At 37.6% G+C, this 24514-nt stretch overlaps 1 protein-coding gene across 1 annotated transcript; it reads right to left on the reverse strand.

The window, feature by feature from the left end:
• Positions 1-656: 656 nt before the first annotated feature.
• Positions 657-20129, reverse strand: depdc7a (DEP domain containing 7, paralog a). The gene is made up of 9 exons (XM_084410139.1): positions 19992-20129; positions 15497-15911; positions 11528-11658; positions 10478-10670; positions 8836-9056; positions 6516-6658; positions 5054-5179; positions 3123-3201; positions 657-2926 (listed from the first exon to the last, which is right to left on the reverse strand). The coding sequence occupies exons 1-9, from the start codon at positions 20005-20007 to the stop codon at positions 2712-2714; spliced, it is 1539 nt and encodes a 512-aa protein (XP_084266265.1). The 5' UTR covers positions 20008-20129; the 3' UTR covers positions 657-2711.
• Between the last annotated feature and the right edge of the window lie 4385 nt (positions 20130-24514).

Below are 24514 nucleotides of genomic sequence, written 5' to 3' on the forward strand. Positions count from 1 at the left end.
AATAGACAATTTGCTTTGAGTTTGATTTGATTTGGGGCCAAAAAAAAAGGCAATGTTAACTTTTTTTAGTGATTTTATATATAATCACCAAAAAAAAAGTTACATATTAAGCATTTATTCACCACCTCTTAGAATGCATCAACAACACCAAGAACTTATGACCCGTGTTGGGGGTAATGGATTACTTTTTTCAAGAAACGAGTAAAGTAACACATTACTTTCAAATTTACAACAAAATATCTAAGTTACTTTTTCAAATAAGAAACGCAAGTTACTTTGTTTTCCCATTTATTGACTGACAGCTCTCCTGTCCTCATGTTGAGAGAGTGCAGAGGCGTTGTGTGCGTCGTGTGTGAACATTATTGTAGTTCTAGACTAAAAATGTGAGCAGGAATTTACTCATCTCGCTTGCACAAAAACTACAGAGCCATATATATATATATATATAAAAAAATATGAGATTGGAAGAAAAAAGAACTCACCTGCCGCGTTCCCCTGAGAACTCAAAAGGTTTGCGAGTGAACACAAATTTTCTCGAGTGAACGCAAACATTTCATATTCTTTTCCACCACCGTGTCACTTTAGTGACTCCGTACAAAAGCAGATTCAGCATTTTTCGAAATGAATAAAAACAATAAAATGCAATCTCAGAATATTACGCAAACCTGCAATAATTAAATATGTTATATAATACACATACTTTATGTATATTATCTTACTTTATTAACCAATGTCTTTGCTGCTGACATTTGATTACCCAATTCAACCATACAAATAAGCAAAAATGACTTTAGATAAACATCACATTTGTATTTAATGTTTTTATTTCTGAAGAGTGTTGAACTTTTTTCTCCAGCTGTTCTTCTGCAATCCAGAATGGATTTGTTTGAGCTGCGCCCTCTACTGTACAGGTGTTAAAAATGGTATTTGCTTCAGCCTGGGGCTTATTAATTCCACTTTTGCTGTGAAAGGGCTTTTACATTTGCCTTTTTTTTTTTTTTTTTTAAACAAACAAGCAAGCCCAGACCAGGTGAGAAAACGTAACGCAAAAGTAACATAAGGTATTACTTTCCAAAAAAGGGAAAGTAATGCAATATTATAAAGCATTACTTTTAAAGGCACACTATGCAAGATTTGTACCTTAATATAACAGCTTCGTAATCATTTCGATGGTAAACGAACTCGTAGTAGGGCGAATCATCCTGATAGCAAAGCAAGGGCACGACGTCACATACATCAACAACATGTGAAGCAGCCTCTGTGGAAGACACTAGCACGCATTTCAGACGTGAATCACGGCAGAGTCGACGAAGAAAACGAAGAAAGCGCAGAAGAGTGCAAAGATGGTGTTTACGACAGTAACGTTAAATACAAGTACTCCACAGCGACTCTAGGGGCGCTGTTTGAGAAACACGTAAACTGCATAGTGTGCCTTTAACAGTAACTTTGCCCAACACTGCTTATGACTATTAATAATAATGAATATTAATAGTTTATTTTTTCACCCTGTTTTTTTTTTCTTCTTTAAATTGATCTTTTTTCAGTGTTAAATGTGACATTGGCCAAACAAGAGTTTTTACACTACACCATTTTCAACTAAAATCGGAAAAAATGTCATGAGTTTTGGCTGTTCATTTACACGACAGCAGTGTTTTGGGGGCCTGAAAACGCAAACTTTTGAAAACGATGCCATAATCGTCTCCATGTAAACTACAAAATCGTGAATTTGTGAAAACGGCGGTGTCATGCGTATGCGTATTCCATGTTCAGTCTATAGACGCATAGTGTTTCTTTACAAAGTGACATCGCCATCTACTGGCCTGGCAGCAGAATACAGTGTTTTTAGTCGTTTTTGCGGATCCGTGTGAACGAGGATCATTTTGACAATATGGTCATCTGTACGCGAAAAATGCAGAGGAAAAATGTTTCCGGTTTTAGTACATCATTTTCGTGTAAATGTACCTCCAATGCACAAATCTCATGTTCATTGCCGTTACAGGTACATATATCTCATTTTTCGTACAATGTGACACTGGATTCCTCAAATATGATCGAAACACTTTTAGTTTTCTCACTATAAATAATTTCACATATGCTTTTAACAGACTCAACCTCAAAGGCTTTTATTATTATCGTGCCTTGAAATGTCTAAAACAATCTCAAGACAGAAGCTGACAACATGCACATGGATGTTCCCCTCACAACACAGACTTCAACATCTGTCTGTAATTACCAACCCACCTATTTCCTGCCTTCATATTCTGAACACATGCAGATCTGTTGTTTTGGGGTTTTGTCTCTTATAATCCATCATCATTAGCCTGATGTTTAACCATTATCAGCTTGTGATGGTTGATGCTAACTGAACAATGAACTCGGAGCCGGTGAAATACAGAAAGAGGACCTTCAGGATAAAGTCTATCTAGACTCTGTTCACTTCCATTCTGTTGACTACTCAAAACATATTTGTCTGATTTATAGGAAGTTTAAGTTGTGATCTGACAACAGGAGGTAGTTTTAGGATAATAAGTGATAATATTATGTCATAATTTTGATGAAGAAAAGGAAAATGTGTTAATTGTCCAACAAATGTAATTCTCTCATCAATACAGACATAAGAGAAGTAGTATTCCGTTTTTTTTCTATAATATATACATATTTACAACTCTTTACATATTATACAATATTTGGAATATCAATTAAAGATCCTATTAAATATAAACATTTGATATTCTGTTGCCAAAATATTGCACGAATATTTCAGGATGGCCTCTGTAGAACTGTCCGAGAAGACGGCGCTTCTCTTTCAAAGAAAGTTTGGTGTTCTCGTGAATTGTTTTTAGCAATGTCCAAAGCTCGTCTCTGGTGGTTTTCTGGACTGTTTCCATGTAATCTTTTCCATAGAGGCGGCGACAGTATGTTGTTCCTACAAGAGGGAAGATTTGAAATGTGTTCTCTTAGCAAATAAAGGATCATGCATTGGCAGTGTTTTACTTGCAAATACAGCTGGCAAACATCTACTACGATTTCTGATTTTAGGTATTACCTTGATTATATTTTTTTTTTCATAAAATAACCAACATGAAAACCTTACATTTTTCAACATATTTTTCTAGGTTTACCTGTGATGAGATCAGGATCTGTTCCTTTGATGATACTGGCAAATTTATCACTTACAAGGTTGTGCAATGTGACGGGAATCTAGGGCAAAAAGGCAATCAGATTATTAGTACAAATATTTTGAAGGCCCATGCTGTCAGTTTACGTCAGGCACAGAAACACAATGATGTTATATTTACGGTGCCTTGCAAAAGTATTCAAACCCCTTCGTTTTTTTCACATTTTATGTTGCTGTTTCTGCCATTCTTCTACTCAGATCCTCTCAAGCTCTGTCAGGTTGGATGGGGACTGTCAATGGACATTTTCAGGTTTCTCCAGAGATGTTCGATTGAGCTCAAGCCCAGGCTCTGGCTGGGCCACTCAAGGACATTCACAGATTTGTCCATAAGCTACTCTTATATTGTCTTAGCCGTGTGACTCTGGACTAGGTTTTCATTAAGGCTATCTCTGTATTTTGCCTCTCAGACCCTGCCGCTGCTCCACCACTCTTTACTGTTGGGATGGTATCGTGCAGGAGATGAGCAGTGGTTTCCTCCAGACATGAGGCTTGAAACTGAGGTTCATCAGGCCACAGAAGATTGTTTCTCACAGTCTGAGAGAGTACTTTAGGTGCTTTTGTTTTATTTTTTCAAATTCCAAGTGGGTTTTTTCATGTCTTGAAAGGCTTGAGTCTGGCCACTCTGCTATAAAGCCCAGATAAGTGGAGTGTTGCAGTGATGTTTGTCCTTCTGTAAATTTCTCTCATCTCCATATATGATCATAGAGCTCAACTAGAGTGACCATCATCTTCCTGGTCAGCACTCAAAACCAAAGCACTTCTCCATTGATTGCACAGTTTGGACAGAAAGAGTCCTGGTTGTTCCAGACTTCTTCCATTAATGATTATGGAGGCAACATGTTTCTGTGAACCTTCAATGCAGCAGAATTTTGTTGTTGTTGTTGTTGTAGTCTTCCCCAGATCTGTGTCTTGACACAACCCTGTCTCTGAGCTCTACATGCAGTTCTTTAGACCTCATGGCTTGGTTTTGGCTCTGATATGCATTTTCAGCTGTTAGACCTTTTAATGAGTGTGAGCCTTTCCAAATCATACCAATTCAATTGAATTTGCACAGGTAACTCCAACATCTACAAGCGAAACTGGACACTGAAATGAAATTCCAAGTGTCCCAGAAAAGGGTATCATCAATACTTGTTTTTTATTTTTAATTAATTTAAAAAGTTGTTACAAGTAATTTTTTTGCTTTGTCATTATGGTGTATGGAGTGTAGATTGATGTGGGAAAAAAGTCATTTAAAGTAGTTTAACATAAGGCAGCAACACAACAAAATGTAAAATAAATAAATAAAGGGGTTTGAATACTTTCGCAAGCCACTGTATATGGTATATATATAAACTCATTCAAAAGATTGGGGTCTGTAAGATTGTTTAGTGTTATTGAAAGGAGTCTCTTCTGCTCACCAAGGTCACATTTATTTGATAAAAAATACAGTAATACTGTAAATATTGTGAAATATTATAAAAATTTAAAATAGGAAATTTTTTATTTGAATATATTTTAAAATGTAATTTAGGATGGAAAGCTGGATTTTCAGCATCATTACTCCAGTCTTAAGTGTCACGTGATCCAGCAGAAACCATTCTAATATGATGATTTGCCGCTCAAGAAACATTTCTGATTGTCATCAATGTTGAAAACAGTTGTGCTGCTAAATATTTATGGGTAAACCCTGATACATTTGTCCCTTCAATCAATAGAGTTCACAAGAACAGCACTTATTTGAAAGAGAAATCTTTCAAAGAATTTCTTACTAACAACACCAAACTAGTGTTTATTATACCATGTATGACTGGTTGTGTTTAGTTAGCCATTCTCACACACAGTGCAAATTGTTTGTATTTGGGTTTTAGAGGTCAGTCTGAGCTGTCGACTCACCTTGAAGAGGTCGTGGTGGTTGTCCATCATGAAAAGAACCAGAAGATCAACCTTCCCTTTGGCTAGTTTAGTTCCATACACAATGGCATTGGAGAACGCTCTCTTTACTGCCATTCTGTTCTCTATCTACAGGACAAACAAACAGGCTGGTCAACTGTCTGTACGGATGTAGGAATTTAATTCATGTAGGTGTAAAAAAAAATTAGAAAAGCGACTGTTTAATTCATTGTCTTTTCACAAGCATGGCAACTGCAAATCACTTTAGTTTCCATGTTTTTTAACAATGACACTTTTGTGTGATGTCAACACTGCCATACTGTGCACTGGTCTAATTTAACAGAATGCTGGACGATCCACATCAATTACAGTACGGGCATTTTTTCCACATTTTGCAGTGTTTTTCTTTTTTAATTTTCCAAATCTCCAAACACATTCTGCAACTAATCATATACCATACATCATGCATACTTCATATCCTCTATTATCGGTTTTCTAACATAATTGAGTTACATCGGCATAAAAACACAACCTAAGGGTGGGCGATATGACCAAAATCTATATCATCATACGACACGAGTCATTTTATTTCACAATAACGATATATTTAAATATATCGTTAATTTTGCTTTAAATAAGGTTTTTATGATATAAAAAAAATTCTTGTTACTAATTTCAATATTACAAAAAAACTAATACTAGCCTAAGTAAAGAAAAAAATTATCAGGCTTACAAAAGAAAAGTAAATAGTCAGTGATAAAATAAGAACAAAGAAACTAATTACAAGCCATAGAACAAAAAAAAAAAACTACAATAGAACAAAGACAAATGAAATAGTCCTACCTGAAAAACTTCAAGCACTAGAAATAAGAAATCGAAAAGTGAAATCTTTAGTTGTTTAATTATCAGACAACAGCGGGTTTATTAGGCTGCCGTCACTTCAAGATCAAATGCACGGATCCAATATACTGTTACACATGCGTTTTGTTTCTCAACTACGTTCACTTAACACATAAATGACCCTGTTTACGAGGCTACTTGCCAAGACGGGCACTTTGACACGCAAGTATGTGCATTACCCGTTCAAGCCCAATTACGCGGCAAAAATAACTCAGTTCAGTTCTCACGCGCTTTATGAACGGCAGCTTTATGTCTGCGCGTCTCTTAGACAGAGCTCAGAAACAGTCTCTCAGACAGTGCACGCATTTAACGAAATAAACGTTTTAAACCACGATGTTTTTAAACCACAATGCTTAAAAATGCATGCAAACGATAAGCTTTCGTGACTGCGCAGCAATGTCACGCAAGCATAACCGCTATAGAGATGATAGTCCAAAGTTTCTACCAGTTGACAGATTTCTACCGGGTAATCGTGTCTACCGGTATATCGCCCACCACTAACACAGTCAGAGTCATGATTTCTTGAATTCTCCGTCCTCACTAGACCTCTCCTGATTATTGGTACCTCTTTGTGTAGTTTGATCTCCTGAGGGCCGGCGGCGAGGGCCATGAAGCGCAGTAACCGGCGGAGCTCCTCTCTACTGCGTGAATCCTGCAGTTTCAGACACAGCTGAAGAGACTCCAGCGCCTGCTCCTGCTTCCCGTTCACTGCACACACACACAGAGCGATGCAGTAATACAGTGATGAGTAACAGATTTTAAACAACATTCTAACATTCCAGTGGCCTTCCAGTTCAAAGGGAAGTGTGCTCAATTGTGTTGAATGTGTACTTGTAGGCTACTTCAAACCTTAAAAGTACATACTGTAAAAAAGAAAAAAACTATTAATAAAATGAAAGAAACTTAAAGTGTACCTAAAGAAAAAAAGAAAAAACTTAAGTACACTTTTAAAAAGTGCACTTGTAATAATGTTAAATTAAAAGTTGAACATTAAAGTACATTATTATGTTAAATCATTATGTTTCAATAATACTTTATGTTTTAAAGAAGTACACTTATTTTGACGTGTTCACTGACATTTTTGTGTTATTCAGTATTACATTTAAATATTTCAAATGTAGTTAATTGCAACTTCATCATCACATAGGCCTATGTGTAATTAATTACAAATATATTTAAATACATAACATAAACGTTTCAGTAGAAATTACATTAAAGTATATTTTAGTCTACTGTAAATGCTTGTCAGTACATTTTAAACATTTTAATTATGAAATTACATATAAAGATGTAATTCAGGCCTACTTAAAGGGACACTTCACCCATTTGCATTAAGCTTTGCATTGTTAGAAACCCAGTCATACTATTGAATGGTTGTGCAACACTCTCTCATTTTCCCCTGAGACGGGAGAAATCCGTTATTTACCTCTTACACGTCCTCCTACAATGACGCAAAAATCGTCATTTTGCGTCATTGTAGGAGGAAGTGTAAGAGGGGGGGATTTCTGTTGAGACTACAAGCACTAGTTCCTCATCTTTCCCAAGGGGCGGGACCCGCTCACGCTACAGACCTATTACAGATCATTGGGTGGGACTTTACTCTCTGAAACTGAAAGCAATATCCTCCATCTTGTTTGAAGCTAAGCTAACAGGCGCTGTGGAGACAGATGTAAAGTTATGACAATAGCGGAGGAGAGTACTCAATATGATATAGACTAGAGGAAGAGGATTTCGGAAGTCTGATGCTTGAATCAGGTGTTTGTGGCTACCTTTACAAGCCGCATTATAGCGAAGAGCAGCCGAGGCAGAAGACCTGCCTGCCGCGGACGAGGAGCCCGGACTGGCTCGAGTTAAGGCGGACTGGTGGCGCCGGTGATCTCACTATGCAACTACGAACCGCTACGAACACAGAGATAGAGTCCGTCTGCGGCAAAGATTTTCAACGATGACAATTTCTCCTGGACGAAATCTCTGAATCAGACGAGGACACGGACGTTTGTGTTGTGAACTAGTTTCCTAGTTTCGCACCGCATATGTTCTGACTGAACATCCAGGTACCATGCAATAATTCACCTTTTCGAAAGAAATACAAACGAGGAGTAATGCACTAATGAGTTCGCCAACTAACTAGACATTTTGTGTGAATGTGAAATTAATTTCAAGCTCTGGTGGTAGCTAGACTTGTAGACGGAAGAGTGATTTCTCTTATAGGCAGATATGCGCTTTCTGGATTAGTGGGAGTGGCTTGCGGAGCTGTGCAGTGTGGTGCATTGTGGGAGTTGTTGTCTTTCATACAAATGCGTCCTGAAGTTATTTTTTGTCTTTTCTCGGTCACAAAGGTACCAAATTCAAAATTTCTTTTACATTTCGACTACATATATGACCCACTTTAAATAAAAAACAATGTTCAAATGGGTGAAATGCCCCTTTAAGTGGGTCAAAAAAGCAATAAAAGCCTTAATTAAATCTGTTCATCATATAAAGTGATCGTGTCTCTTCAGAAAATTTGGACTACACCGCTCAAATGGATTCGCTTTACAATCTCTTTATGAACTTTAAAAAAAATTAATTTACGGGTTTGGAATGACATGAGGGTGAGTAATTAATGACAGAATTTTCATTTTTGGGTGAACTAACCCTTTAAGTTCATTTAACTACATTAAATATAAATTTAAATTGTAATATATTTTAATTTCATTGCAATTAACATGCAATTAAGTGTTTGAAAACATTACATTCAGTTAACACTTAAGTATATTATTTGCATAATAAGTACTCTTTTTAATAGTATGCTACAGTGTGCTTCTTTTTCACAAGGGCCAATAATAAGCCAAATTTCGCTTAATATAAAAGTCAAGCTAACATATAGTGCACTGATGTCTCACCAAGCAGCTCGGAGACGCCGGAGTGGATGTCAAAGACGTGGTTGCTGAGCAGCGGTGGGTATTCAGACTGGCCGTAGTGCTGGACAAGGACCCCGTAGAGGAGCTGCTTGTACTGGGACGTCTCCTCGGCACACTTGGCCAGCCCTCGGCTCACATCCACCACCAACTGATCCGGGAGAAACTCCAGACAGTCCATAGCTGCTGACAACCAGCTATCGGCTCTGAAAAAGAGATGAAGGACAGAAAATGATGGAGAGATCAGATACAGTAGTACACAAATCCAATTGAAAGGCCAGCCAGCCTAACATACGGAAAACTTAAAAGGCTAAGACAGATCAAATGAGAAGATATAGTATTATTAAGTATATAGTTCTATAAGATATAATATTATAAAGAGGTTTAATTCATCAGAAAGTGTGTTAGATGAAAAAGGGGGGTTTCTACAATATGTAAAGCTACACAATGTAATTTTTTTTATTAAAAAACAACGAAATGCTATTGAGAGAGTGCAAAAAGAATTTTTTTTTAGCTGTCGGGATGGGTTTCGCGGGAAACTGCTTACATACGTCATTCGTCAACTGTAGTTGTAATTCTTTAAAATCAATAAAAAAAAAAAAAAAAAGAGCTCATTTTTACATGCATTTGCACCTACTACCTGTATTCACAATCATCTTTAATGTAATTACCTTAAATTTTTTGTTAAACAAGTATTAAATGTTCAAATATTTTTGTTATAAAAAGAATGTACTGATGTTGTCATTCACTTAATGCAATTAAGTGAAAGACATTACGTTCAATTTGTTTTATTATGCATTATAACGTAAGCTGCACATATTATAAATTAATATCGTTCGTATGTATTTAGTATCATCGACCTGATTTCGAGGGAGGACCCGATTTGTCATGACACCAGCTGTGGTTAGCGTGAAGCTGGAAGTTTGTTGTCACAACCAACGAGAAAATGTACCACGAATCAAACGCAAACCTAAATAAAAGAAAGCTTTTATTATTCATCCTTCCGCTCTGATAACATGTGCTTTATGCCTTACAAAATCGGACCCATGCAGGACTCTGGTGTACACATAAATCTCTGACCCATCGTCTTCTTCTTTGTTGAATATCTGTCGCTCTACATACGTCATCTGGTATAATTGAAACGATTGGCTATGAGCTACGTACAGGCGCATTTGATAGACATTTGTAGCGCCCAATAAACGGCTCTGGGCATTCGTAAACCACGCCTCAAATACGAGAGAATGCACATGTGGTTCCCAGACCACGTCTCAAAGAGAAAGTGGTCTGACGTTAGCCAGGCTACAACCGTTGAGGAATTTTAACAAAAGTATGTTACAAACTTTACATGCAGACTCTAAAGAATCATACCAATTTGTGGAAAATGGGCATGACCCCTTTAAATACTTTATATTTCCTGAATCTACTAAACTTATAAACGGTTATAGTCTGGGATTATAATTTTTTAAAGAAAAATTATGTTTAAACTGAACACTTTTGCATTGTGGTGTAGCAAACACAACCCATATGTTTCCTTCTTTGTTTTGTCATTTAATGCAATACTAAAACACCCCAGGAAGAAAAAGGATAGAAAGAGAGAAACAAAAAGAGATGGAAATAATCCTCATACTGAGCCTCGCTGAAGGCCTTGAGGATCTCGCGGTCCAGGTAGCTGCTGGTGTAGAGCAGGTCTGGGTCGCTGTCCATGCTGTGGAGAGGTGGACGAGGGCTCTCCTGACCCTCCAACAGGCTCTCCAGAAGAGGCAGCTCGATCAACTGCAGGAGCCGGAGAACCGTCTGCTGCCGCCATATCTCATCCATCACTGACAGACAGTCACCACACACGTAAGCTTTGATACTTAAAGGAACACGCCGACTTTTTGGGACTTTAGCTTATTCACCGTGTCCCCCAGAGTTAGATAAGTCCATACATACCCTTTTCATCTCCGTGCGTGCTGTAACTCTGTCTGACGCACCCACTGCTAGCCTAGCTTAGCACAAAGACTGGAGGTAAACAGCTCCAGCTAGCATACTGCTCCCAATAAGTGACAAAATAACGCCAAAATAATCTTCTAACCGTATACATACTGGGAACTATATTCTCAGCACCTGAGAAGCCCCGTGGTGAGTCAGAGTTGGAGTAAATCACTCCGCAGAAGTAGCAGTGCTTCGCCTTCTGAGAATATAGTTCCCAGTATGTGTACGGTTAGAAGATGGTTGTGTCTCATGTGACCTTGTTATTCGTACACGCTGTGACTATACAAATCACAACATGTAAATAGGAAAATGTTGGCGTTATTTTGTCACTTATTGGGAGCAGTATGCTAGCTGGAGCCGTTTACCTCCAGTCTTTGTGCTAAGCTAGGCTAGCGGTGGGTGCGTCAGACAGAGTTACGGCACGCACAGAGATGAGAAGGGTATGTATGGACTTATCTAACTCTGGGGGATACGGTGAATAAGCTGAAGTCCCAAAAAGTCGGTGTGTTCCTTTAATAAAACGTTACAATATATTTCTGCAATAACTTCCTTTAACAATAATAAATCATTTAATGTTAAAAATCACTGGTATGAATATAGTGATTTGTGGTGTTTACACACAAAAATGTCAAATTGTATGTCAAACTTTCAAAAAAATATCAGAGCTCAAATTGTGTTTTTTATGACGTTAATGAAGACCTACACTCCTGTGATAAGCCCAGATTCATCTTCTGTGGTGTGCTGGTTGTGTTCATGTTCAGATTTCCTAAAACATCCTCCAGAGATTTATCCGTTTTGACGGGAGAGTTGTCTGAATTCACAGAATCCTCTTTCCTGAAGAAAACATCAAGAAATAAAGTGAATATTATAAGTCTGAAATTGTTTACAGTACATGAAGAACAAAACTGAACGAGTTCCATGCATTCTTGTGGGAATCGCCCAAGGCTGCATCTGAAATCGCATACTTTCCTTCTATATAGTAGGCGAAAAACAGTATGTGACAAAAGAAGTGTCTGGATTCACAGTGCTCATAAAGAGTATAGGCAAAAAAGTACCCGGATGAACTACTACTTCCAGTGAGATTCTGAGGTGTTCAAAATAAGTACATACTCAAGAGAGTATGCGATTTCGGACGCAGCCTATATGGGCTGTAGACTTCAGAGGGGTTACCAGGATGTCATGTTTGGGGGGGCATTTGGCTTGATGGGGGGTGCAACATAAACAATTGACAAATCGGCACAAAATTAAGCTATACTACACACCATCTGTTTTAGTGCAGATCTTTTTCTAATCCAGGAACCCAGAGATAGGCACAGGACCCCTATTAGACTATATGGCTATCACATAAAAGTTAGTTAAACCAGCTCAACATTAATAATATGATGATGATATTATTATTATTATTGACAGATTCATGTATATCAGATCACGGTGATTGCCTGATGATGAGTGACAGGTGTTTGCTCATGAGAAGACGTGCTACACGAGTAGGCTACCGAGAAGGACGAGAGAGTTTTTTAAACGAATCTGAAGTCACGTTTGTACAGACAAGAGGTAAATTAACTTGTTTCTTCTTTTAAGCTGTCCCAGACGTAGGTGCTATTTTTAGGGCTAAAATGCATCGTGAATTACTTTTAGTAAAACACATTAGTAGTCTAAAGTTATGAGTGACACTGCCATTATTTTTAGGAGTTTCTCTTAAATTCGCCAGCTAGGAGCTGCTTGTAGCCTCTTATAAGATTCTTTGTGAATACGGTCCCAGGTAAAAAAAGTTTGATATGCTCATTTGAACAGTATGAGAACAGTATTTGAATGTTATTCTCTTGTTGTAAGCTGCTTTGGATAAGTGTCTGCTAAATGAATAAATGTAAATGTAAAGAGTAGGCCTATAGATAAAAGGAAACATAACATATTAGGCTACAGGGGGTCAGGAGACCTAGTGAGTTGAAATAAAAGCTATTTTTGTGAAACTATAAGAATTGAAATTATGATATGATTAGCAGAGGCAACATAACTTTTTTTAGGGATTTAAAAAAAAGGGATTTTATTTTTATTATTATTTTACCCTTTTTGTGAACAATTGTAGTACTTATTCATGGATTTTCATCAGGTCCCTTTCCACAGGTGTATTAAGTAAGCCCTTCAGGCTGATTCAAGCTCCGCTTCGCGTCGGGATCCTGATCAGCCTGTCGGGGTTGTATTCGCTATAACAACCGCCTCGCTCTACATTATCCCGCTTATTACATGGCTACCAACCAAATAAATCAATAATTTGACACAAAATATTGATTTAAAAAGGAGTTTATTGATTTAAAAACGATTGTATTGCTTCCGCTAAAGAAAATAGTCCGTTCCGTCTCTACGGTTTTAGAATCCTGCGTCCATAGCAACGCTCTGTTTTTCATGGCAACGGTGTGTTATCCTTAGCAGCGGTCTGTTATCACGAAATAACAGACCGCATTCTACATTAGAATTCAACCAAGCCATGTAATATGAATAGAAATAGAATGCAGTCCATGCATGCTAGCTAGGTAAACATCGAAACATCAAGACAAATGTATACCACATAATATGTTGACCATGGGAGAGCTAGAGCAGTAGCCTGTAGTTCAATACAGTCATCAGTGTATCACACTAGCATTAAATGAGAAAATAACAAAATTGTGAGCAGTGAGCGTTTTAACACGAGCTTCCAACAGAATCTATATCGTCTGACTGTGTGCAGAGTGAACTGTGACTGCTGCGCTCTCCGGTTGTTAATGTGCTGCACACTGACACACCCCCACTCAAAATGGCCAATAGAAAAGCAACAGGCTAAATTTTTTTAATAAGCGTTCTGGTTATGAACCTTGATCTGACGGAGAACACAAGACATCACCTTAGGTCAGAATTAGCGATACATTTTTCCTTTCTAATTTATCATCAGATGGACAGATCATTTCTCAGGGGAGGCACTGCCTCCACCAGCCTCCCCATAGACACGCCCCTGTAGGCCATGATTCACTGTGATGATCACATTTCATGGGAAAGTTTAAAGACCTTTCTAGAAAACAATTCAGAGAAATGCACAGCATTCCGTAAGATCTCTAGGTTTTCCTGTGAAAAAGAAACAAAACTGATGACAAGTAAATGATTAACTAGTTATGCAAGGTTCTAAATCACTTCTATGTTAGTAGGTGATCTACTGTAAGTGGAAACACGATGCACTTTCCTATTGGTTTCATTACATTTTGTTATGTGTCACATATTTGCAGATATTGCTTCAAACGTATTTTTTAAGGCTTTGTTCACCAAAAATTAACATTGTCGAAATTCTGATTCTGAAAAAAAAAAGTATGTATATATACATACATTTACATTTAGTCATTTAGCAGATGCCTTTGTCCAAAGCGACTTACAAATGAGGACTAAATTAAGTGAGTCATCGTGAGGAGGCAAAAACTACGCAAGAAGTGCTCAAAATACAAAGTTCAGGCATTGTTTAGAGTAGCATAAGCCAGACAAGGGAGGATTAAAGGAAAAGTTAAGAATTATTATTTTTATTTTTTAATTGAGTTTTTAGTTGTCTTTTGAATGTTGTCAGGGATTCTGCATTCTGGATGAGGGTGGGGGATCATTCCACCAGCACAGAACCGTGAATGAGAAATGAGTATACTGTGTGTATATATATATATATATATATATATTTTTTTTTAATCAGAATTACAACAATGTTAATTTTGTCATAATCTTGTGTCGGGCCGGATCTGGGCCGACACTATGTTGCTGTCTGGTAGCCTGGCTAACGTCTGGGAACCACATGTTCATTTTCTCGTATTTGAGGCGTGGTTTACGAATGCCCAGAGCCGTTTATTGGGCGCTACGAATGTCTATCAAATGCGCCTGTACGTAGCTCATAGCCAATCGTTTCAATTATACCAGATGACATATGTAGAGCGACAGAAATTCGACGAGGAAGAAGACGAAATAAACTTGCGTTCTAAACTACTTAGAACACTATCTAAGGCTGCATCGAAAGGTAACTTCGCGTCTGATGCCATGTTGGATCCATAGATATAAACAAACTGCTTCGGTGTGTCGCATAGACGTCGTCATCGTCTTGCTGCTCCCTCCCCGTTCTGTGATTGGTTCCCTTTTTGAGGGAAAAATCTGGTCCATGGTGTCCAGGCTGCCTAGCAGCGTGAATAAAATCGTGCTGCGCGCAAGGAAGGCAGCATGGGGAAACCCAGGCTAGCTGTCTGGGACAAATTCGATTGACTTTGAAGTGAAAATGCTGTCATTATTTTCTCACCCTCGTATCGTTCCAAACCTGTTCGACTTTCTTTCTTCTGCGTAACATAAAAAGAAGATATTTTTAAGAATGTAGAATTTAAGAATTGACTTTAAAGGACCATCTTATATTACACAGAATACAGAAAGTCATACAGGTTTGGAATAACATGAGGATGAGTAAATAAACACAGAATTCTCAGAACAGAAGCACAAGTCTGCAAGTTTCTTCACTGGGACATTTCTGACTATATGCAGAAGTAGTTACACACCCAGACAGCAACATAGTGTCGGCCCAGATCTGGACCACATCTGGATTAGACGCGGATCTGGGCCGACACTATGTTGCTGTCTGGGCAGAGAGGTGATATGACCTGGGAAAGCAGTGTTGTGAGACACCTACCTTTTGTAGGGTGGGCTGTAAGTGTTCCTCTGTATGCTGTCAATGTTCTCTGAGCTTGATGTGCTGGGAGTCGGCCTGTTTAGAAACCTGTATAGACTACAGCTGGTGTCCTCAAACTTCGCTTGCCTCTTTTCTTTCCCGAACACTTTAGTGTCCACCGCTTCAAAGACCCTGGCCTCCATGAGGGCCTGGCAGAGGCGAACCGCTTTGGAACGGGGCACTTCGGCATCCCCGCAGACTTTGCTCTGAATGATGTGAGCCAGGACCACGTCCACGGCCTCGGACCCCAGAAAGCAGTCATGGTAGATTTTCAGATTGTGGCGTCTCCTCTTCACCTCCACCTGCGTCTGAAGGTTGTTGATGATGTTAGTCCAGATGTACGTGGCTCGGAATGGCTTCCCAGCCATTCCCGCGTCTGTCGAGAGATGGACTGGATGAGAAACGGCAGTGATATTCCAGAATAATGATCTCAAACTCCATTCCTGGATTTCTGATTTTCCACACATTAAATAAGTCAAGCTTTAGACTGAAAGGACACACATTTTGGAACATTTAATAGATTTAAGGTCCGTTTACACCAAGAACGATAACTATAACAAAAACTATATTAGCCTCAACACCAGCGGGCGATAACGATAACGTCATGTCGTCTGCCTCTTTAACCCTTAAACAGGCAAGAGTAGAAAATGATAAGCAACAAATAATTTCATGTGATTTTTTATATCATCTGGACTTAAGTAAATCATATCCAAAAGAATTTAAAAAAAATGTTATGTATTTTGGATTTTATGAGCTTTGACTCCCAGATCACATTGCCTGTTTAGGGTATAAAAAAAGGACCAAATCTATAACTGTAACTGCCATTGCATGTTTGAAACAATTATATCCTATACTTCAACTCATATAATGTTGACATATTATATATCATTGGAAAGATTACAAACTCAAGATTCAGCCTGTGAAAACTGTTTTGAAATCAGACCTTGCGTTACCATAAAAATGGTTAAAAAAAATTGGTAAAATGGTAAAAAATGTTGGATTTAGGTCAGGCTGACTAATTGATCACAGATAACTTGAAGCAAATCATGTGACCAGCATACTCAAGACAGACAGGCTGTATCAGTTTAACCTGTACATTTTATAATTTGTAAAACAAAAATATACCTCAGAATACAAAGATTGTTGCAAAAATGAATACAAAGTTAATCCCTTTTTTATACCCAAAAGTGGCAATGTGACTCAGGTGTAACATATATTTAAAAACGTGCTGAATAACAACATGAACAACATTTTTATAAATTTTCTTTTTCAGCACCTTAAGACAATGTTCATAATTAATGTTAGCAGTGTTAGTATTATTTTTTCAAAAGAAAAGTAAGTTTAATATATATTTACTCATCTCAAAATCTGAATGTCCTGCACCACTGGCAGCCATGTTGGATTTAGGTCAGGCTGACTAATTAATCACAAACATTTTTTAAACAAATCATGTGACCAGCATACTCAAGACAGACCAGGCTGTGATAAATGATATAAGGATTTGATGCGATTTGAAAAAGACGACAAAAACTATGTTACACCCAGATCACGATGCCAGTTTTAGGGTCAAATCAAGCTCTTTAAAGAGAATAGATTCTGATTGGCTGTCTATGTTTTTATCATTCATTAGCAGAAAAAACATCATTCTGAAAGATAATAATTCCAATTACATTGTTCCTCTTACCTATTGACTTCCCTATTCTCATCGAATTAGGATAATTATTAAACTTTATAGTTATCATTATCTTTACAGTTTTCGTCCTTGGTCGTACTTAAAACGGTTCCATGATGCTTTAGATTGATTGGAAGTTTCTTTACTTCACATAACATCACGTATCACGGTGGACACAAACTAGACATTATATGCCAAAGTTTAGCACTTTAATGCGGTTTCAAATCAATTATAACAATAAATTACGCAAACACTTTGGCGCTGTCTGTTAAAACTGCAATACGTCTACAAAAGGAAGCTTCTTCAGACTTTTGAACCTGGACCAAGAGGTTTCAGTTTACCCATATTTAAATCCGCCAATTTATCATTTTAATCAACGTGACGGTTGCAGAACATTAAGTTTCCCATATTTTTTTTTCTCACGGGTGTAACGCTGGACTAAAGTGAAAGCTTTTACAGATCCTTCTTCCAACACAAAGAGCATCTGCTGCCAAGATCAATACCTCACTAGCCTTATAAATGACACCGGGGGAGGTTGATAATTTCTCGCTAGGAGTGTTTCCTGCAGAATTTTATGTTCAGCCCTGAGGTAATGATGAAGGTCTAAATTACCCATTAGGGATCAGGATATTTACTAGGGGTGGGTAGAAACCTCCAGGACAACTGTTGTGATTACATAGAGATTCCCCTCACACACACACACACACACACACACCTAGTCTCAATGAAGGCTCAAGTGAACAACAGCTGGCTGCAATATAAAAGATTCTCTCTAGACACCGCAGTGAAGAGTTTTCCCGGGAAGTCTGGGATGCAGCAAACAGCAACTATTGTGTGAATATAGTCCTTGTTTGCCCTTGTGAAAAAGAAGCATCTCTTTGAAGAGCACGGAAACAATAAAAGAATATGCAAACTGATTTTTTTATTTTTTTGTGGACACTTTATTCCAGGACTTAAGTACATCTTTATTTATAATTTTAGAATTACTTTTACTGTCTTTGAAATATGGTGAAAATGTACTGCAAAATGTGCTGACAAGCATTTATGGTAAACTAAAATATACTTTAAAGTGATTTCTATTGAAACGTATCAAGTTAAATATAGTACTGAACACACTACCGTTAAAATGATAACTAAATCCCTTACATGTGCTTTAGTATGTCAGTCAACACACTTTCTGAAAGCATGACAAAAGACATGATTTAAAATGTACTTAAATGTAAAACTTTTATTTTCTTTAATTCTCTATAAGTACACTTAGGTGTCCTTTTACTTCATTAATTTATATGAGCTACAAGTAAAGCTTTTAAGAATATTACAGATGGACATTCAATACGACTAAGCGCATTTCTTTTTCACAAGGGTGAGCATCACAGTTTTTATGCTTAACAAGCAAATGTACAAATCTGGGCAAGCAATAGGCCTATTAATCAAGTCAGAAACTTGATAACGAATTCAGTTTCTCCCCATTAACTAGATTTGACTAAAATCATCAGATGCGTCAATAACGCATAATCCCTCCATCTGATAAACTAGTTGATACGGTAGCTTCCTTGTTATGTTCACATCATGTAGGCTTTATTTCATTTGCATGCCGCTAGTTTAACAGCTGTTTTAGTACCTGCTGAGATTCTGATGTTGTTAACCATTTGAAATGATTTATTGCAGTTGCACTTTATTTTACAATACGAGCACTTACGTGTACTTACAAATACTAGTTAATATAAGGTAACTACATGGCTTAAGCTTCGGTTTAGGTTCAGTACCTAGTTATTACCCAGTTATTGTAACAACTACAGTAAGTATGTACATGGGGAACAGGACTGTAAAATAAAGTGCTACCTTTATTCCTTGTAAATGTCAATGACCCTTACAAAAAACACAATGGTTATACAGTAATGGTATGGAAAGTTGGTTCATAACACAATGTCATATGGTACTCCAAAGTACTTCAAAGAAGTATTATCATGGTATGTCCACAATGACCACTCTAACATGCTCAAACATCATATCATGATACCTTTTTTTGTTAATTTGTTAGAGTGCATGAATAATAGCAGTATTGCAGTATCATAATGCTTCTCATTAGAATCCGAGATCTGCACAACATGCATTATGGGACATTATGAGAAGAGTCGCCATGGTGTTTGTCCCCATGGATGGACAGAAGGCATCTGATGGGATTTCACTCCTCTCCTGATGGACAGCACACTTTGATGTGTTTGCCCAACACTCAGATAAATAATCCCAGAGGGAGAACACCTAATAATTGCACATCTACACTAGGCTATTGTTATGACACACAGCAGGTTGAAAACAAACACAAACTCTACTAAGTGTATAAGAGCTCTAATAGTTAGTCAAGCACAGACAAGCCAAACGGGTTTGCCCTCCGGCTACTGTAAATGCACACAATTAAATGAAAACATTTGCCAGCTAAACCTCTTTAAAATGAATATGACTACCTAGGCTATTTAAAGTAGGCTACCTAAATTCACTTTAGCATTTAAATGGAATACGTCGGAAAATCAGTAACCATTAGGCTACAAACAACTACAAAACTATTTTTAAACGCAAAGAAAAAAAAAACATACAATTTCAGACATAAAATGCAATCATATGCATTCTATTTTTAATACTAACTTTGGAATTTAGTTTTTAGTTACGTTTGATTAAAAAACTAAATAGCCGATTTACAGCATTCAAATTGCAAATGCACAAACAATACAACTATATACAATATAACTTAAATAAAACCAGCCAGATGTACACGCAGAAACCTACCTGGAGGTCTGTGCATGTGACGTCTGTAGTTCAGGTTAAAGCAGGATGTCTCGCGTCGTTGCTGTATTTATGTAAAGCATATCCTTTTAGTCTCGCGCTGTAAATAATGTTCACACTCGCGCGCTCTGAACTCATCTACGCTCACACACAGACACACACACAAGCCAGCGACAGCAGCCCGCGCGCGCTCTCACACACCCTCATCGTGACGTCATGAGGGCAGTCGACAGATCATTAGCATTATAATGATATCATTTACTCTATACGCCGAAACTTGCAAATGATAAACAAGCACCACTAAATGTAAATAATGCGGTTATAAAAACAAAGGGAACGTATTTGGGCTTTTTACAGTGTTTTATAGATGTTATTTAAGGTCTACACGGAAATTTCAATAGAAACTAGTAGCTAACAACAATAGACTACATTTGGAGTTCCAGTAGGCCCTACTGTAAAACTGTGGTATAACCTTTGAGAAACTGAAGTATGCTTGATTTGATTGAATGTGCTCTTAGGTGTTGTGTTTAAAATAAGTACACGTAGGCCTATATAATATGGAAGCATATGTGTAGCAATATTCAATTTGAAATGGCAATGCATTTAAATTTAAATTTTCCGTTACATTTGTGCAACGTTTGGTTAGCCTATATAATTTACATTTGCCATTTCATACACTAGTTTTAATATGTAAAATTAAAATGACGTATTAAAATGGCGGAATACCAGAATACTTACAAATAATTACAAATACATTTAAATACAAGTTTCAATAGAAATAGACATTAAAGAAAGATATTAGAATTTTAAAATTACATGTAAAGATGTCAAAAAAGCACTTAAATTCAACTAAATGTATTTAATAAGCCTATAAATTTTAAGTATATTACATTTCCATCAAATAAGTGTCATTCAGTTCGCAACTATATATTCGATTACACTTTTATTTTGAGGTGTCGTTGTTACAGTGTAATTATACATTTAAGCACTGAGTGAGTAATATTGATTAACAACATGTATAGGGTTACGGTTAGAAATAGGGTTTGGTTTGGGATTAGTTGCATGTAATTATGCACATTTTACTGTTATTACTATAGTAAGTTGGCTACATGTGTAACAGGGACTGTACTGTATATTCTTTTAAAAGTATATTTCCTTAATAAGTACTCTTTTAATATGCTAAAGTGTTTGTTTTTTCAAAAGGGAATGAGGATGACTGTCACAAAATTGTTTGAATGAGATCTTATATTTGTTTATCATGATTAACGGCCTGGCCTGGAATCCTTGAAAACTGATTTGTTTTTGTTTTAAACTTATCTTATCAAGACCTTATTAAAACTTGATTCATTTCAGCCTCTCAGTCTCGACTGGTTGAACAGCAATAATTCTGATAATGCCTGAGAATTCTGTGTGTGTGTGTGTGTTTTTTTAAATGAAATTCAATTCTTAGAAAACTGCACTCAAATCACTGAAATCTACCGAAGGGTTTCAAGTTCAAGGAATTTATCCAGGATTTAAGGATTACTTGGAAATGTTAACAGACTGTGGCTAATAAGGTTTGAGAAAGCTGTGACTTAATATGCAAATATCATATTTAATGCATCACTGCGACCTCTACTTACGATAAGAAACTAGGTAAACTCGGGCCAAGCCGTTCTTGATAATATGCATTTGCATGTCCTATACTTCACCCGCCGATGTAAATCAGTGCCCATGACATCCCCATAAAACCTTCAAACTGAAGTTATGCGGGACAGCTCATGAAACTCTGATTGGAATAATGCAAATAAAGCTGAATCCAGCACGAACGAGAATTCAGTAACAACAATTTGAGAACTGAGCATGCATATTATAAGGTCATAAAACATGTCATGAGAACTTGTCATTTTTGTTAAAACATTCAAACTCAAGAGATTAGGAAGTATTGAGTTTTTACAAACGCTCATCAACAATATCTCAACCAGACTTTAGTCCTCAGCATCAAAGGAAGAGTCAGATTAGACTGTATTATTAGTATGTGAGTGTAAAGAAACCGGTTAGACAGGGGGAGGGATGGGATCTATTTAAAAAGTCCCTCTTCCTCGGTCATCTTCTCATTATGCTTTTGTCACAGATTCCAGGCCAAAGGATTGTAAGACAGAATTTGCCTCTCAATGCTAACTTTCACACTCTTCAGGGGGTCTCATTCACTCCTTTTTCCCAAGTCATTAGTCCTTTTACTGTGCCTCTCGGCCATGGAGCACTTTTGCATTCCAATACACACAACAAACAACTCTGATTCGAGCCGTATATGCCAGTCAAACATCCACAATGTAAATCTTCCATGAGCCAACTAACTATAAGCTTCATATTTTGTAATTAACTGGCCCATAAAATCTTTTAAAAGACATAAATAAACAGTTTTCCTAATTTTACAGAGAGCTACATATGGTAGTACAAGAAGATATAAGAAGGTGGTTGGGAAAGTTTACTTACCTGGTCAGACCAAACAATGAAAAGTATCCAAAGTTATGCGAAATATAATATATGAAATATCTATAAAAAGAAAATAAGTTCTTCGTAAAAGTGGCGCTTCCAACCACCAAAAACACACACACACACACGTGTGTCACCAGAACTGGTTCTGTCACTTCTGCGTCCTACTCGTGTGTGGTGATGTTGCTGTGTAAACCTGTGTCGCAAGCTAAAGCATTTTCTCTCTCCTTTGATTACACACAGCCCTACAGCTCAGGGTTAAGTCATGCTGAAGAACCTGTTGGCAAGGTCACTGTACTTGGCTCTTGTTCCGGTTTTCTTATCAAGTATCCGGAGTCACCTTCCCTTCCTATAAACTGCCCATCTGAGCCCTGTATGTAGAAGGTGGTTTATCACCTGGCTTTATGGGAACACATGCGATTTGATAAGCCATGCAATGGTCATTAATGATGACCAGGTGTTATACTTTTTGTCAGGTTCATTGGTCTGGTCATGTCTGACACATCACAGCCCAGGAATGGAATGTCTTCTGGAATGTTTGGATCTCTTGAAGAACTGTCCAGGTCACATTCCCCCTAAAATCAAAAGAATTTAAAAAGAAAATGGTACTTGACTATTGACTCTTTTTGGGACAAAACCAAGATTGTTTTGTTTTGACAGTTTTCTTTAGATAGCTAGCTAGCTAGCTATCTAGATCTATCTATCTGTCTATCTAGATAGATAGATAGATAGATAGATAGATGACAGCTATCTAACTTTCATGGACTTAATGTTAAATACAGCTGGCTTGGTCAAATATTATCTTGTTATAATGAAACCATTTACGCTGCATTTTGAAGTTCCTGTCTGTTATTTGCAAGTATCTCCAGGACGGAGGGTTAGCGGGTGGATTGTATCAATTGCCCATCAACTGTCCCCATAAACAAATACCAGTCTCAGTGAAACCAGAACATTGCGTGGACCAGCGTCAAAGAGTCCTCTCAGATCTGCTCCCACACAAGCCCAAAACCATGTTCCTATCAATATTCATGTGTCTCAGCATTTGGGACTGGACAAACATCCAGTTCTCCAAGCAATATGCAGGCTGGAATCTACCAAACGCCCCTCACTGCTTGAACTATACAGTGGCTCCCTTCATGACGGGCCATTTGTAGACATTGAAGCCTTTGTTTTCAGCCATAGAGATGTTCGAGTTTGCAGCATTGTAGCTCGCAACAATCATATTTTATTCAACAGTCCACTGACCCAGCCGGACTGAAGTCACACTGTCTCAGTCACATGACTGAATATTTTTTCCATGAGACAACTGGAGAACAGCAAGGATATGCGTATAGGAAATTGCTTAGGGATTCTGATTGTATTCCTGAAAGGGCACATGCATGCACTCTCAAAAGAAATTCATGGGACCTATTACCGCAACAAAGATTCTAATTAACTGATTTTATTAATTTGCCCCATTATGCTTTTTTGAATACTACCTTTCATGCAGTGTGTAACATAGCTGTTTGGGAATGTAAAAGGTCTGCAAAGGTTTAAAGATCAAAGTGTACAACAAATAAAGTTATTGTCTCCTAAAGGAAAGAATCGATTCTGAACTGCTGAAATGAGTCATCAGTAATTCCACACTCGCTTCCTGTTTATTCCTTTCATACCCAATCACAACAGACTGGGACATCTGACCAATCAGAGTAGAGTAGACCAATCACAACAGACTGGGAAATCTGACCAATCAGAGTAGAGTAGACCAATCACAACAGATTGGGCCATCTGACCAATCAGAGCAGAGTAGACCAATCACAACAGACTGGGACATCTGACCAATCAGAGCAGAGTAGACCAATCACAGCAGACTGGGCCATCTGACCAATCAGAGCAGAGTAGACCAATCACAGCAGACTGGGCCATCTGACCAATCAGAGCAGAGTAGACCAATCACAACAGACTGGGACATCTGACCAATCAGAGCAGGGTAGAGTAGACCAATCACAGCAGACTGGGCCATCTGACCAATCAGAGCAGGGTAGAGTAGACCAATCACAGCAGACTGGGCC

The sequence above is a fragment of the Rutilus rutilus genome (genome assembly GCF_951802725.1).
Source record: "Rutilus rutilus genome assembly, chromosome: 5".
In the NCBI taxonomy this organism is placed as follows: Eukaryota; Metazoa; Chordata; class Actinopteri; order Cypriniformes; family Leuciscidae; genus Rutilus; species Rutilus rutilus.